Source organism: Sparus aurata, chromosome 17 (assembly GCF_900880675.1).
Source record: "Sparus aurata chromosome 17, fSpaAur1.1, whole genome shotgun sequence".
NCBI classification, from domain to species: Eukaryota; Metazoa; Chordata; class Actinopteri; order Spariformes; family Sparidae; genus Sparus; species Sparus aurata.
Genome location: NC_044203.1, coordinates 24,510,001 through 24,527,073, shown reverse-complemented (window position 1 = coordinate 24,527,073; position 17,073 = coordinate 24,510,001). Strand labels below are relative to the sequence as shown.

Sequence of the window (17,073 nt, the reverse complement as noted above, 5' to 3'; positions counted from 1 at the left end):
TCTCCCTGTAAGGCAAGTTGTTTTTAAGTTTCATTCCCAGCTCGTGAAATTACTGACACTGTGGAATGGTGACATACAATCAACTATTCTCACTAATGGCACTTTTAGAATTAAATTTGGGGGAAGAACTTTTAATCACTGAATCAAATTTGTTTGCCCAAACAATCTGTCTCTGTTTTCATGACTGATTAAACTGAATAAACAAACTGACCTTAAAGGACAATCAAGTTCCATACTGTTTTATTTTGTTCATATGTGGCGGACCCTGCCACCTATCTAGCTTCAAATAGTGCTCTCGGGACCTCATTGTCCTCTGAGAAACATCTTGGTTATTCACTTATGGAAAAAAAAATATTTCTGAGTTTGTATGATTACCTCATTAATATTGTTAATGTTAAATTCTTAGTTTGAACTTATTCTCCAAAACTACATAGTGCTCCTTTAATACACATGTCGTGTCAAACAGGTGTAAGTAATCATAGGTTACTTACACAAACAGTGTGAAACATTTTTAAAAAATATACAAACTTAAATAAACTTTACATTAAAAGGGATGCAGTGATATAATTCTAGTTTTAGCTTTATGATTGTTGTGTTGTATCAATAGCTCTGGATTATATGCTTTTATTAATAAAATATAATCTCATGGAGGTAAAACCATAATAAAACATACTTCATGTCAGAACCAGAATTGCTTTTACTGACAAGTAAATTTACACAAATGAGGATTTTATAGAAAATGGGTGAAAATAGAAGAGAGATCATTGTACTTTGAGTATTTTTATATTGTACTTCTACTTCACTACATTTCAAGAAGACATGTTGGTGGGCACTATAGTTGATGGCTATTTGACAGAGAAAGGTTTTACATACGATGCATACTATCGCCTAACAACATATGAGACAATGAATGCTGTTTTAAAGATAAATCTCTTGTCTGTTTTATACAAAACGTTCTGTGGACATTTTGGTTTTGTTGTCTGCTATTGTTTCGGAAGATCTGTGCTTTAACATAGCACACAAATATGATGTAGATTTATGAGTTACAAATATGACAGTCATTCCTCTTGTTAAGAACGGCTTTATTTTTCAACAGATGTGTGGGGCTTCTCATTAAGAGAAACCTGCTAGAGAAATATCTAAAAAGAGCAAATTATTCCTACTGTTACATGCGTACAATGGCAGACTAGTATACGGAATGTACAACCTTTTGTCATGGTATTACGTCGTGCTTATTTAACAGAGTGGACGAAACTAAAACAATATGAACAAAACTCACATGTACACTTTTGTAAAACGTCGACGTAAACCCCTTAAAATGTAACTTTATCTGTGTTAAACCGACATTTTTACCGCAGTGCATGACGGGTATTCAAACTCGGCTGATTGTCCTCTAATCAGAGAGCGCCATACTGGGTCAGGGGAGAAAATGGGCGGGGTTTATTTCGTTTAGGCCAATCAACCCGTGCATCATTGTGGCTTTCGCATGCAGAGATGGATCACAATCGCATTTGTAATCGATCTTTTGTGGTTGAAATTTGATCAGCTAATGTCAAAAGAGTTATATTATAAAATATTACGACTGAAATTATACAATATCACCGTGGCAGTGTTGAGTAGTGAGCAGTATTACATTAACTTGATTACTTTCACTTGAGGTCAGTTGATAACTACAGGTTACATCACAACAATCAGACATTTGGTGCAGGACAGGCAGATAGTCATTTAAAAATATTCCCTATAGCTTCTTATCTTGTAGAAACACTTAACATGCCATTCTAGTCGTCTTTTGTAGGTCTATCAAATCACGACAAAACAGCAAGAATGTTAATTTAATATGAGCAACAAATCCAACACTGTTGATCACCGATGCAGAAACACCATAACAAAGACAGTTTGTGTTGTCTAGGCTTTATGCCAGACTTTGTCATCTCAACCAATCAGAGAAAGCAGACCCAGCTGGCAGGAGGCCACTTCTACACACTAACTGTACTGTTTTGTTGTAGGGCATTCCTATTGAACAGGACAATTTGAGATCACTGTCATGATATAATATAACATGCACAAATGCAATACTGTATAATAGAATACTATTTTAATGTTTGAAAGCAAAACTAAATTTTTTCCATGACCTTTTCATGCATACCTTTTTAAATCCTTTATTTGACAATATAATAAAAATGAGATTTGCATGTTCTACATTAGTAATAGTACATAAACACTAGACTTTTGACCTTTGGTCACTGGTCTAGTATAGATACTTCCGCTAAAATCAAGGTGAGGGACATAATAATAAATGTTTTATACACTGTTGATGCAATTTGTTTTGAAGTCTGTATTGATTTATAATAACTGGGAATAAGGTTTGTCATTTGCTTGTCATGCTCAAATAATATTGTCCACCGTTTTACAGCCTCTTTTTCACATTATAAGCTTATAGGAACACTCTTTTTGGGCCCCAGTGCATCACATGTTGGTAAGCAGTAGTTAGTTGTTAGTCTGGTGATGTGCTGCCCCCTATTTGTTTGGATGATTAATTTGACAGGTGGCCGTTTCTCACATATTGCTCGTTTAAGTGCATCAACTTTAGTATTCAATGTAGAAAAAAAAGATGGAAAGGATACATAATCTAATAAACAATATCACAACTTTATTCATAGCGCCTTCAAAAACAGAGATTATGAAGTGCTTTAACAAACAAGAAAAGCAGGAAACTCAAGACAATATTATTAAATAAACACTCAACAGTCAAGCAAAACACGATAGAACATGACGGTAGATCATAATGTAAAAACATAAAAAGTCAATATGATTAACCACAAGTAAAATGAATAAAAGCAATAAAACAGGCAAAATAAAAGAAAAAGATAAGAAAAAAATTGAAATAGATTAAAGAATAAAATCTATACAGGACGATAAGATATTTGGAAGTAAAATATTGAACACAGAACTGTCCCCAGGTAGAAAATCTTCCTTCAGCCCCCTCCTCCCGCCAGGTTTATCCATGAAGGGAAAAGCTTTACACAGAGCACCTGAACGCAGCATGACATTTTGCTCTTCCCCTTCCTCAAAAGGGGGAGATGCGTTTGCGGGCGTGCCGCCATAAACCAATGGAGCCGAGCGAGAGGAGGGGTCAACTCTCCCGTGATCATAAATACTCTGAGCTGCTCTCTCACGTCCGCTCTCTTACCCCAGTAGAAGTGCACCTTGGTGGTCTGTCGGTACCGTTTTAATTCTCAACTAAACCCGCAAGAAAAAACCCTCACCGCAATCATGAGCAGGAAATTCTTTGTTGGTGGAAACTGGAAGCTGAACGGCGACAAGAAAAGCCTTGGGGAGCTCATGCAGACCATGAACGGAGCCAAGGTGGACCCCAATGTCGGTACGTGGATCTTTGACAACCGCCTCACCAAACCTCCTTCAGAAAACTCACAATTTTAGCCACCTGCTTTCCGATAATTTTTATCACACTGCTAGCTGCGACAGCACACTCCTCCTCTTTTGGTTTCCTCTTTTTTTCATTATTAAAACCGATTTTACATCCAGACTCAAAATGGCTCGGTCATTCAATAAATCAATATCACCATTAACATCACACACTTCACATCTTCTCCATTTTATACCCTCGTGAAGTTGCATCCAGTGTCTGCTCTGTTGTGTTTTTTGATTTCGCACCGAGCGAAGACATTGGAGAGGCACAAACCCGGCACAGACAGAAATGTATGAATACAAATGACGGGTTTTCTGTCATGGTGGTGCGGGTGGGTGTGCGTTTTCAGCTGCACGTAGTCCAGCAGCCAGCTCAGCCTCTGCTGTGAGAGTGTAGGGTGCATTCAAGGGAGGCTCCTCGTTAACAGCTCCGACTGATGAGTCAGTAGCCTGTTGTTAGCTTTATGAGAACTTTGGTTTCCTATCTGTCCAACTTTCAAATGTCGTGGTCACGGAAGTGTTAACCACTCTGAAGGCCGCAGAAAAAAACGGATGAATCTATTGTTTAGTTGTCTTTTTGTTCCGTCTACGATTTTCCAGCGCTACATGAATGCAGCAGGGGACATTTGCCCTGTTGCTGTCTACTTCATCCAGGCTGGAGCCTAAACACACTCCTGCTGCTGTGTGTCTTTTAATTTAGGCTGTTTTGTCATTCAGTGCATGTTACTATGCAGGAAGTTAACCTGGACAGGCAGACACTGAATGTGTCCTGGCCTGTTTGTTCCTGTGTGCCTCCTCCTGCAAACTGGTGTTATGCAATCTTAAAGTTGTGCATGCACACCAGTGAAAGGTCTGATCTGCTCCCGAGCAAACTCTCACTCACAGTTCAGGCTATCCTTGGACCTTGCTCCATTAATGAATCCACCCCCTTACAGTGCCAGTGGGAAACTCGAGCAGACTTTCTCTACTGGCTTCTCCGTGCAGCTTTTAAAGTCAAAGTTCAGCTGTTTCCTGCCCAGACTCTCTTCCTGCACATGTTCCTTATGTTTGACCCATTTTAAACACAGTCTCATGACTTTCCTCCGACCTCTGCAGAATGCAGTCATGTAGGCGACCTTTGGGAGGCTGAACTCAGACCTTTTAGTGCAGGGAGGCTTGAGTGTGGCCGGAGAGGTATGACCTTTACCAAACCAATAATAACAGGAGGCCTTTTGATATAGACTCTCGTGACCCCAAGATATAGTTACATTTTGAATGTCAGTGTCTTGACTGTACTGTACTCAGCTTGACCCGTGCAGACTGTACTGCTGTTGAAATCTGCACAGGAGGGCAAACATTTTGTAACTGTTGACACTTCAGTACACATCAGCTGCTTTGGAATTTAATAAAATGTGTGCACTCAAGTACAGTACTTCAGATTATATTTGAGCACATTTATTGCCAGAAAAATGACTTTTTACAACTTAAAGTACATTTATTATGAGGTACTTTAAGACTTTTACTTGGGTACAATTTGTATTTTGTGACTTTTGCTTTTACCAAAATAATATTTCAACGCAAGATCTTTTATTTGTCACTCAAGTTGGACTTTGGGGTTCTTCTGGCAACACTGCATATCAGTTTTAAAAAGTTATACCATCTACCTTGAGGTTCATCACACGATTTGTCATTTGAGTTGGAGCTGTATCTTGATGTAGTTGGCTGGAAGTACAAATCTGGTGCTTTTGTCTCATTTTTAGTGCTGCTGATGTGAAGAAGCCTCTAACAGCATCTGAAAACACAAATAACTTCAACTGTACCTTATCAAGGTGGACAGGTTTTTTCAAGTCACTGATGAAAATATTCCTGATTATCCCGATTCAGTTAACTAATCCTGAGCGTATTGTATTGCAGTCCTTGGTAAAATCTTACATTGTCCCATCCCTGGAAAAGACTGAGCCGAATTTGGCCCTTCAGTCCCCTTGGTGTTGTCATACTGTGGGAAGAAGTGCATATTTAGCCGTGTACTTGGCAGCAGCTCAGGGTGGTTGTCCAAAGTTTGTACAGGCTGTCATTGTAACTGAGAGGTCGGTGTTAAAAGACACATTTTGCATCTGAATGACAGTAAATGACAGTAAAGTAAATCCCAAACTACCGTCACATCACTGATATTAAATAAAGTGGTCAAAATGTCTCCATATTTTTTTTTATGACTAATATCACTCTTTTGTTCATTTCTTTTTCTTCTTCTGTGTTTACAGAGGTGGTGTGCGGTGCTCCTGCAATCTACCTGGACTTTGTCAGGACCAAGCTGGATGCCAAGTTTGGCGTGGCCGCTCAGAACTGCTACAAAGTTGCCAAGGGTGCCTTCACTGGGGAGATCAGGTGCGTTTCTCTCCCTTTTGGAAGGATAATAAAAAGATAATGAGCTGATGAAGATGGATCGATGAGATAATTTCGTGATATTGCAGCTTAAAAGACTCGGACTTAATAGGATTAATAACATCTATGAAATCTTGTTAATACTTCATATCATAGTATTAAAACAGGATTATTTTGTGTTTTATTGTTTGAATCTAATCTGTCTGCAGCCCTGCGATGATCAAGGACTGTGGTGTAAAATGGGTGATCCTGGGACACTCCGAGAGGCGCCACGTCTTCGGAGAGAGCGATGAGGTAATCCTGGACGATATTATCTTTTATAACCTCGTCAATGTTTCTGCTGACGCAAGAGTTGCGAATGAGTAAGAAACTCATCAAATCACATCACTCCTCTTTTGTGTCGCATTAGCTCATTGGTCAGAAGACAGCCCACGCTCTGGAGTCCGGTCTCGGTGTCATCGCCTGCATCGGTGAGAAGCTGGACGAGAGGGAGGGCGGCATCACCGAGAAGGTCGTCTTCGATCAGACCAAGGTCATCGCAGGTACGTGACAGAAGTTCATGAGCGAGTCTGAATATTCTCTTCAGGGACAGTTTGCGCAAGCCAGCGTGTGGTGGAAATCAGACATCTTGCGAAATTCAAGTCTTATCACACGTCTCTTTCACAGACAATGTGAAGGACTGGAGCAAGGTCGTGCTCGCCTATGAGCCTGTGTGGGCCATTGGTACCGGCAAGACCGCCTCCCCGCAGCAGGTAAATATAAGAAACCACTGGAAATGATAAAAAAAAATAAAATAAAAGAAGACCATCTTTTCTTATAAACCATCATAATGTGTGTTTTCTGTGTGGAATTTCAGGCACAGGAGGTTCATGAGAAACTGAGGGGCTGGCTGAAGAAAAACGTGTCTGAGGCTGTAGCAAACTCCGTGAGGATCATCTACGGAGGTCAGTCAGCGTGATGAGATAAACTTGTGTTTTGTCATTTTCTCATTCCACAGCAAATTTTATAACGCCTTTTTAAAAATTTTTTTATTTAGGCTCAGTTACTGGTGCTACCTGCAAGGAGCTCGCCTCCCAGAAGGACGTCGATGGTTTCCTCGTGGGCGGAGCGTCTCTCAAGCCAGAGTTCATCGAAATCATCAACGCCAAGGTATAAAAAAACTCTCGGCAGCTGCAGCAAGACGACATCAGAGGCCGGCTCCATTCATCCCTCACTCTCAGCACTTAGTCCTCTTCCCCTTTTTATTCAAAGTATTTGTGTAAAACTGTCATTCCCTCCTTTTCCTTTTTGTTTTGCTTGGGTATACTTTGTCATGAAGAAAAGGGACAGGTTGACACATACACTGTACTGCACTGAAAAGAGTTAAGTCCACTGAGAAACAGCCCCGTGTGCGTACTAACTTCCACACCAAGTGCTCAAGCTGCAAAGACTGACAACTTACACCTTGAGGTGGACAGCCAGTCCGCGCCTTTACTTGAAAAGTTTACGAACTTTTTTTTGTAAACAGTGTCACAGCTCATGTCAATCGGATATATTTTGTCTTTTCAATATCTGTGCGTCTCTCTTTTGTGTGATTATGATGTTCTGTGGCTTTTACCTCCCTGTAGACGTGCATGATCCACTTTCCAATTGGCTGTTTTGCCGAGAAGGGAAGTGTCCATTACATGTTAATCATATTGGCCAAAGGGTTGAAGGGTGGGAAGGCTGTAAGGAAACATTATAATAAACCGTTTAGAGACTGATGTAGTGTCTTGTTTTTGCTTTTGTCTCGATGAGTCTTGTCCCGTGACCTTTTATAGAAACTCTCCCATATTCCTTATATTTTATAATAACATAATAAAAAAAAAAAAATATATATATATATATATATATATATATATATATATATATATATATATATATATATATATATATATATATATATATATATATATATATATATATATATATATATATATATACACACAAACAATATAATATATTTATCCATAACTAACCCTTATTAATAATACACCTACCATTAACTGTTCTTCAGGCTGCTCTGTGCTTGCACACAGATGATGGTAATCCCAATGGTATTCTCAGGATGGTGGGGAGAGAGTGTCTTGTTACAGTAGTGAACTCCTGTTGAGACAATGCCATGCAGAGAAGCAGAGCTATTTTTATCTCGGCTCCAAACTCAAACAGACTCACAGCTGCAGTGAAAGATTCATGTATCAGGGGAAACTTGTAGCTCGGCTAATTACAAATTTGCACAGAGAAAATAATGTTTATTAGTCACCCCGTAAACCCCGAGAGCATGCTGAGCACATTAGTCACCACATCCTGTGTTTGTTGTAACACAGTTTTATTCCCACTTCAGAAGTGTTATTAGGTCTAAATGTATTGGGATTTTAGATTTTAGATCGATCCTGCAAAAACAGTCTTTCCCATTCGTTCTCCTGAAGCATCGACCAGTTGGTGAGTTCAGCCCAATCTGAAGTCAAAATCTCACTTTTGACTTCCCTCACAGTCTGCACGGCTGTCTTCAGCAAACACTTGGTTTCAACCAAATATTTGTCCGTCCCAGTGTCTTTGTCTTCTTTACATTCTTACTGTGTTGAAACAGCGACAGGACTGAACCACCTCCAGTGACGACAGTGCTGCAGGCACGTACAGGAGGGGGACGATGTGATACCAATACTTCTATGATGTGATGTAATATAATGATACAATAGCCTTTTGGATAAGAGTGTACGATGTCTTGTGCTTTACACAAATAATTGGGAACAGAAAAAGAAGGGGGAAAAAAGCCCTTGAGTCCTGCTACATCTATTTTTAGACAATGGAGTGTTGAGGATGAGTTCAGGAGTCTCACGGCCTCGGGGATGAAGCTGGCCGATTGTCTGGTGGCAGATACTTCTGTATCATTTGTCAGATGGCAGCAGGGTGAACAGACTGTGGATGGGTGAGTGTTGTTTCTTAGTATCCTTTGGGCTCTGTGCAGACATCTCACTTTATCGATGTCCCTGATGCTGTAGATGGGTACAAATCATGTTGTGGGCAGTTTTAAAGTCTTCCTGTCCTGGGCCGTGCATGACCATAAGTACAAAAAAAGAAGAGGAAGAAGAAGAAGAAGAAGAGATGTACTCAGCTACATTCCACCGCTGCAAAATATGTCAGTCAAAATCTGCACTATACATAAAAAACAAGCAAAAATACATAATCAGTTATGATAGAGTGCATAACATACATACACAGTCCTTGACCACATACTTTGTAAATGCACAGGGGAGCTCAATGATGAGTTTAAACTGATCAATAGCAGCAGATTTTTACTTGCAGCCAAATATGTCATGACACAGCTCCAACTCAAAGTAGGTCCAACTTTTTTTTCCGTTTCAAGTCGTTTCAAGTATCAAAAAGTACATTTCCAGAAAAAACAAATATACCTAAACAATAAAACATCCCTGACTAATTATAATGGGTGTATTTTATAGGCCTGTTCCAACATGTGTGAAGTGTTTCTGTTATTTTGGCCCTCTGCAGCCTATACACCACTGAAGAAGAAGAAGAAGAAGAAGGGTCGTCGCGTCGCACGCCGGTCCGGCAGGGGGCGGTGCTGCCTCGCACTGCCCTCCTCAGTGTCTTCTCATGTCCGTGTTTACAAGTGAAGCGTGACGTTCACGGATCCTCACGAATGCGTCTCATCGGGCAACCAAAAGCTATTAATACTCGTTAGAAAAGGTGCAAACATGCTTTCGCTGAGAGCCTTCCTCACCGACAGACTGACGGCAGCGGCGGAGGAGATCTTCGGAGCCGTGGAGAAGACGATAGCCGAGTACAAAGAGGAGCTTTCTCGGTCGAAAGATTTGGAAATCGGTCGTCTCAGGATGCAGCTGAAGCTTCTCAAGTCAGGTTGGTGTGAAATTGAATCTGCTCGCAAACCAAAACCTTGTGCAGATGTGTGTCGGTTTTTATTTAAATGGCTGTGACTGTGATGTGTCCTCCTCAGAGCCCAGGTTGGATAGATGCCTTGGAGCCCAGCTGCAGCAGCACACCCATCACCACCATCACCATCCTCCTCCACCTCCTCCTCCTCAGCAGCACCATCAGTCAGTCCCCGCAGTGGAGGCTCCTGAGGAGGAGGAGGAGGAGGAGGAGGAGGAAGGTGGAGGCAGCAGCATGGAGCAGGAGCACCCAGGGGCCTCACAGGTGAAGAAGGAGCAGCAGCAGCAGAAGAGCCACAGGGACTTCTGGATGGGTCACGATGACGCTGCAGAGCAGCTGGACAGCCTCGAATCAGACATTAAAGACTTCATCTCGTCCCCTTCCAGTCTGAGGGGCAGCCTGCAGGACCACACCTTGCCCTTCCACTCCAACCACAACCACCACCATCACCACCACCACAACAACAACAACAGCAGCAGCAGCGGCGAGGAGAGCAGAGAGAAGCCCTACTGCTGCACCGTGTGTGAGAAGCGCTTCAGCAACTGCTCACACCTCGCCGCTCACATCAGGACTCACACGGGAGAGAGGCCCTACAGGTGTGAGATATGCAGGAAGACCTTCATCACCACGAGCGCCCTGAACAGACACCAGACGATCCACACCGAGGGGAAACACTTCATCTGCAATTACTGCGGGAAGTCCTTCAAGTGGATGGAGTCTCTCGGCAGGCACATGAGAAGTGTGCACAAGAGAGACAGTGTCCCTGTATGACTCTCAGTGAAATTTTTCCAATGCCAGTGAATCTATAAATACATATATTGGTCTATGAAATGTCAGAATCAGTGTTTGCCATACCTCCAAAATGATGCCTTCAAATGTCTTCTGTTGTCCACAACCCAAAGATATTCAGTTTACAGTCTCAGAGGAGGAAAGAAACCAGGAAATATTCACATTTAAGAAGCAATTTTTTTCCCCCTTAAGAAATGACTCTAAATGATTAATCAATTATCAGAACAGTTGCCGATTAACCGATCGGTCGTTGCAGCTCTAGTGTCCAGCATTTTAATGTCGTAACTATCATTTCAGTTCAAGCGAAGAAAGAATGTAGCGTCTGTTTCGTTTGTTCTGTGTTTTGTCGTGTGGATCTCATCGAGCCTCGTGTACACTAAACACCAGCTCCAAGGAGGTGATATGAAAATGAACGAAAGAGTGCATTTTATAAGACAAATACGTAAAATGTTTTCTTACAAAATAAAATGCCAAGAATGCACGAAAAACACTCGGTTTGGTGTTTGTGTGATGTTGCTCGGCCTGCTGCTGGAGAGACACGAGGAAGGATTAGCAGCACAGTCGTCCAGTAGGTGGCAGTGACAGCATTTCATTCACAATTTTACATCACAATCTCGAGGTACATAATACAGTAAGCATAGTAAAAACATGAGGGCAGTCATACAGTTACCAAAATACTGTACTTTGTGGTATATTTTCTACTAGCTAATACTGCGTCCCCTCCACAGCTTAGAGGCAAATATCGTTTTAGTTTCTGCTCCACCACATCCGTCTGACAGCTCTGTTTACTTTACCGATTCATCTTATTAACACAAAAAATAATCAACAAATAAGCAATCATGTATTCATTCAGATCAAGCAGCGTTGGGAGAAGAGGTCGACTGATATGGCCGATACTGATTGTTAGAAATCAAGGAGACTGAAAACAATATTTGAGACTGATATCCATTTGCAGTAAAAAAAATAAAAAATAAAACAAAATAAAACAAATCTTAGTGTCAAAATTTCAAACAACCAGTGACGGAATGAACCGTAATACGATTTACTCAACTGCTGCTTTTAAATAGCCTACAATTTTCAGGTGCTTTATTTCCATTTTCTGCTGCATCATTCTTCCTCTCCGCTACATTTATTTGAAACATTTAGTCACTAGTTACTGTGCAGATTCAGTTCATTCAGCGTTTACAGGCTATCAGTCGTGACGTGTTGCCAATCAGATAGTGTTGTGGGCGAGACATTGTGTGAGAGGATGCATCAGAGCCAAAGCAGCAGTTTGTTTTTTTTTTAATTAGTTTTTACTACGGGCAATCTGCCAGTAATAAGTCACTGATGCTGATTATGAGAAACTGTTGAACAAAACCAAAGTAACTGGATTACTTTCTGTTACTTTTGGATTACCTCAATATATCCCAAAGTCTTGTGCATAATTGGCACGTTGGAGTTTAAACTGGATTTTTGTGTGACTAAAATCAATACCATTAAAAAGCCTTTTCCACAGCAGACACGTTGACTCGTCATAGTAAGTGAGGCACAACTATCGACAGTAACAGTGGTTGTGTTCTGCTCAAGTGTCCCAGTAGCCGTGACAGCGTGACAGTGAACCCACCACCCTCTGGAGGCCTCGGCGGTGGATGGACTGAAGGGAAAGCTAGCAGCGGCGTCTCTTCTGCTGAAAGGCTCACATCAGACACTATTACGAGTTATGAGCTAATGAGTTTGGGCAGGCAGCGAAACAGGTGGTTGAAGGAGCGCAGTCGTATTAATTAGTATGAATTAATTTTAACTTGGCAGCTCCTGGGAGGAGGGTTGGGTTGGAAGCAGCTCTCTGTTTGTCCTGGCTGATGGTTTGCGCGGCAACGTCCAAACTCTCTGGCACACTTGGCCGACACGCTCATGGCTGTAAAACGTTGTATTTTTTTATTTATTTTTTTACTTATTTATTTTCTGCTAAAAGTCGTGGCTCTTGACTGGCTCAGATTCTGGGTTTGTGTAGGTGTTTTTTAACAGAAGATGTTTGTGTAAATTATGACACGAATGATAATTAATTCCATTTAGCAGCTTTAGTTTTAGGGTCCTGGTACTGAGCACGCTGGCTCACCGTCCGCCCTGCTGCTCCCTGGAAGACTTAAATGCAACAGAGGCATCATTGGTGTTATTAGTAACATGGGGGTGGCTGTAGTATTGTGCATGAAAGTAATGGATTTGGTTGATTTGTCTCCTGGAAAGCACACATTTAGTTATTTGATTTATTTACATTATCAACATGTTCTCCCTTATGTGACTGAAATAGACGGAAGATTTACATGTGATGTCAAAAACTTAAAAGTAATTGTTTTAGGCCGATTGATTTCAGATAGACGCTGTGAAGCATCAAGTGCACTATTTCTCTCTGATATGTGATGGAGTAGGAAAAACTAAAGTAAACAACAAGTACCTTAAATTGGAAGCACTTGAGTTACTTTTCATCACTGGGAATACAAGGTCACCACACTTACATACGCAGCGGCAGAGGTGGAAGGGATGAATGTTTTGTGGTGTAAATGATGAATACACGTCTTTAATAATCTCATCTGCAGGTAAAAGCATCAAAATGTTGTTCAGGTGTTCACAGTGTACAGAGCTGGTTGTGGTGACATCAGGTTCAATGAGCCGGTGCACACACGTCAACAGTCCACACACTCCTGTGGCGCGTTAGCCGGTCGAAGTCTTGAGATGCAGATAATGACCGTGGTAAGTGGCCAGCGCTTACACTCCGCTCACATCTCACAGTGTTGTAGGACATCTTGTTGAACTGGATTATTATTTCAGGGTACACTCACTCGTCGGTGAGAGATTTTTCTGAGAGCTCTCATGTCGTACCTGCAGGTGCTCCGTGCGGTAAACCACTCACCACAAGTGTGCAGAATTAAAACGATGGCACGATAACTGGATTAAAAATGAAGATGAATTGTGCGCTGCAGACCGAGGACAGGAGTGTCGCTCACCTCTTGGCTGTGCGGAGACACTGAGAGGATGAGTGTACCTTCACGTGGAGATGACCTCAATGCATCATTTCACAAACCAGTCTGAGGCTTCTGCTAGTTGGTGGAATGATTCAGAAAATACCAGAGATAGACTTTACATCGAGTCTCCAAAAGAGCAATGTGCTTCCCATTAACTCTGTGGCCAAGAGGCTCCTTCACTCTGTGTTCCTATTAAATGGGTACAGAACGTTCAGGTATCTGAGGAAACAAATATCGTTGCTGTAAACATCCTAAAATCATGTGGAAAAAGCAAAGATGCCTTGAACGGATGGTCTTATTTTTCTAAATCAAGAATATTTGTCTACATTCGCTCTTGAATGCTTTCTTTTACCAGTTTGTTCAAGCTTTTGTCTGATAAGTATACTTTTGACCCTGTGATTGTTTGAATCGTCCAGCCTTTACAATAGTGCTCATTAGGGGCGATTGTGAATGGATTCATCAGCATCAAAACACTTTTTCACCTTCTGATGTGTTGCTGTCATCCTCAGCACAAATCCAGATGCACATCAGGATAAAATATTCATTCGGTTTCATCTGTTTTTAGTGCCGACCACACTGTCCTGAACAAATTTCCACCACGTTCAAACCCAACGTAACAGAAGCGTTGATGATCCTCACACCCGACAGTCTCGAGTTTTCAAATGTGAGTGTTCTTATCCTCAGTTTGAGTGAAAATATCTGTGTGTCTTCACAGACAGCAGGGGTGGACTCAAGCTGTCTGAGGGGCAGGGGGCAGAAAAGTAAACAGAAAAAGGGGGCACCTGCTGCATGCAGAGGGGCACCAGTGCACAAAATGCTAACAGCTGCTACACTTCTGTGATAAACCCGTGGCCATTTAAGAGACACGAGGAGGCAACTCATTATCAAAGATGAAACTACATTGCGTTGTTATACACTGCGAGCGCACTCTATCTGCAAACCATAGATACTTGTATGTTCCATGTGTTATGTTCAATCTGAACAGTTTTCCATTTTCAATCTAATGCTGTGACACTGCTGTGTTTATGGCCTGATTAAGTTGAGACACAAAAAACACTTGGTTAGGGGCTTTGGTTAAAAATACCAGGCTGTGTTGCCCCACAGATGGCTGCAAAATATTCCGTCCGCTCACTAAAATTCCCTCGTTGAAGTGCTCTTGATGATTGTTTCTTCTCTCCATCCTTCTCTACACTTGGGGGGCCTCTTCTAACAAGCTAGACTAGCCTAGCTTGGCCAAAAAGAAAACTTACAAGAGAGAATAACAGGCCGAGGGAATTTTCAGTGAGATCTTCGACACAGGGCAGATGAGTATGAAAGTATTTTAAACCGTAGTCATCACCTCCTCGTGTTAAGCAGCTGCTGTATGCAGGTTATTTGTGTAACCTCCCTGACGTCACCCACTGGTTTGTGGACTACCATTTTTAAAGTTGCGGGCAGAGAGTTCTGCTCACATGTGTCGAATACAACCACTTCGAAATGCTCAGCCACGCTCCCCGTGATGATCCTGCGAGATCGTCTTCTCCGGGCCTTCTCCTCTGACCTCAGGAGGTCAGAGGAGATTGATCATGCGGGTGAGAGGAGGTGAAGGAAGGCAACAGTCTGTGTTCTCAGCGGGCACTTGAGCCACTTTGCAGCTCGACCGTTGATGGAAGATTTGCTCATGAAGACGTTTCACTGACCGGAGAGAGTATCCCTTATAGACAACATTCTGCATCTAAGTGAATGAAACAAACAGAAGAGCTCAGATGTAAACAGTGAAATTGGAGATGACAGCCTAACAGGAGCGGAGCAGCTAGTCGTGTCAGCCGGGCTAAAATGGACCACAAGAGGAGCAGAGTAGCAGCTACAGTCGACGCACAAGAGCGGTACAAGGTTAGCGGTGGTTACAGGGCAAACTTTATGAAGTATGACAGCTCCTGCAGGAGGAGAGAGATGGGTGTAGAACAAATATGTTCGCTAGAAGAGGCAGCAAAGTGTGTGAAACTCTCTGAGGCCGAACAGAGCTTGAAGGAAAAGGGGAAGTGTGGAGAGGAAGATGTTTTTGCTGGAGGGAGCTGCGGGACAGGGACTGAGCTAAATGAATCACCGTTTGAGCAAGGTACGCTTTGCTGGCGCCAAACCCAAACATAAGTTATGGTGTCTGTAGGAGGCATTCTTTGGGTAATGGCACAAGAGGAAAGCAGAATCCCGTCAGCTTCGTATTCACTTGTATTGTACATGTCCCAACAATTTAACAGGAATGTGAGGGAGTTCTGCTGTTATTTTTCGCTTGACTTTCATTCTTTTTGGAACAGCTCGACGACGCTTTCATGCAGTTACAATCATCAGCATCTGTGAAGGCACATGAAGGATAACCAGACACTTAATGGTTTAAGTGTTTGGGCATGTTTAAACTAGCAAACCACGACTTTATTGCTGTCATTCTGTAGTAAACTACAGATGGTTTACTACTGTTTTTCCTTCCCTAAAACACTCTGTTGACTACTTTGCAAACGTAGGATTCACCCCTCTCTCTATATATTATCATTACGGCCCTGGGCGAGTGCATATTGTTTGGGGGGAGCAATCAGACTTTATTAGGCTTGTATGAATTCGACATTCATAGAAACTCTTGCAGAGAAAAACTGGGCCTGATCAGATGAGATTGTGACTTTAATCATGTTCTAATAAAAGACGGGTGTTGATCTGTGGCCATGTTTGTTTGATCTGCACATTAATATCACATGTTGGACCAAAAGAACTGGGAACCGTGAGGTCTTGTGATTCAAAGTTTGACACTGTGTATTATCCTGATGCAGTAAAACATTCACATGTAGGTCAAAATGAAAGAAATAAGAATTATTTGCAAAAAAAAAAAAAAAACCTCAGCTGCTAATAATAACCTTTATTTTACATTTTCCACCAAAATTGCCCCCCAAAAGAAAAAGGCAGCGGTGGAATGCAGTGTTCAGATGTCTTTCATCTTTCATCCACACCTTTCACAACATCCTGAGGAAGGACTGATGAGGTGCTAAGAATATCCCCCAGATGTGATGTCACCAGAGGGGGAAATCAGATTTGTCCTGCTGAAAGATACTTTACATTATGTTGACACACTTATTCAAGGTGACTTTTAATGACACCCAACCTACATACCAACTCAAAGGCCTGCCCTGTGCAGTATGTATTTCACATACTGAAGCGTGTCTAATATCGCCATCCTGACTGAGACGGTTCGTACAGATTGGTCTATCAATCACCGCCACTTCTGTGTGAGGAGCTTTCATTGCAAGAAAAAGGGATACAGACTTGAGGCACCCTGTGAGATAATTCAAACAGACAACGTGTGACATTAAAAACAATAAATTAAAGCTGCATTATTGTGAAGTTTATTGATCCAGATCGACGTGTCCCCAAATGTGCCAAACGTGCCAAATGTGCGAGCCAGCAGTGATTCTGTCTTGCAACGCGAAGGCCGTAATCACTGATCCGTGTCCGTTTTGAAGGAGATTCCTCCAGCCGGACACGGTGAGAACACACACAGCCCTGAGCCTTCAGCAGCCTCCGTAAATCACACTCTCAC

General features: G+C 41.9%; 2 protein-coding genes and 1 non-coding gene across 3 annotated transcripts; 2 read left to right on the top strand and 1 right to left on the bottom strand.

Annotated features, from left to right (window-relative positions):
* Positions 1 to 1,101: 1,101 nt before the first annotated feature.
* On the bottom strand, positions 1,102 to 1,159 carry LOC115568164 (U7 small nuclear RNA). The gene has a single exon (XR_003981344.1). It is a non-coding gene; the product is annotated as a U7 small nuclear RNA (small nuclear RNA).
* A 1,953-nt stretch (positions 1,160 to 3,112) lies between these two features.
* On the top strand, positions 3,113 to 7,532 carry tpi1b (triosephosphate isomerase 1b). Its single transcript, XM_030393432.1, has 7 exons — positions 3,113 to 3,382; positions 5,670 to 5,793; positions 6,000 to 6,084; positions 6,200 to 6,332; positions 6,457 to 6,542; positions 6,647 to 6,734; positions 6,827 to 7,532. The coding sequence occupies exons 1-7, from the start codon at positions 3,274 to 3,276 to the stop codon at positions 6,943 to 6,945; spliced, it is 744 nt and encodes a 247-aa protein (XP_030249292.1). The 5' UTR covers positions 3,113 to 3,273; the 3' UTR covers positions 6,946 to 7,532.
* Positions 7,533 to 9,435: 1,903 nt separating this feature from the next.
* LOC115566748 (zinc finger protein 3 homolog) lies at positions 9,436 to 10,999 on the top strand. Its single transcript, XM_030392717.1, has 2 exons — positions 9,436 to 9,687; positions 9,785 to 10,999. Exons 1-2 carry the CDS (start codon positions 9,525 to 9,527, stop codon positions 10,489 to 10,491), a joined length of 870 nt encoding a protein of 289 aa, XP_030248577.1. The 5' UTR covers positions 9,436 to 9,524; the 3' UTR covers positions 10,492 to 10,999.
* The last annotated feature ends 6,074 nt before the right edge of the window (positions 11,000 to 17,073 follow it).

Bases quoted from the DNA above. Each gene is read 5' to 3' on its own strand.
- tpi1b (XM_030393432.1), top strand. From the start codon at position 3,274: ATGAGCAGGAAATTCTTTGTTGGTGGAAACTGGAAGCTGAACGGCGAC. The intron at 6,085-6,199 runs GTAATCCTGGAC...GTGTCGCATTAG, and splicing joins TCTTCGGAGAGAGCGATGAG to CTCATTGGTCAGAAGACAGC. The intron at 6,735-6,826 runs GTCAGTCAGCGT...TTTTTTATTTAG, and splicing joins CGTGAGGATCATCTACGGAG to GCTCAGTTACTGGTGCTACC.
- LOC115566748 (XM_030392717.1), top strand. From the start codon at position 9,525: ATGCTTTCGCTGAGAGCCTTCCTCACCGACAGACTGACGGCAGCGGCG. The intron at 9,688-9,784 runs GTTGGTGTGAAA...TGTCCTCCTCAG, and splicing joins GCTGAAGCTTCTCAAGTCAG to AGCCCAGGTTGGATAGATGC.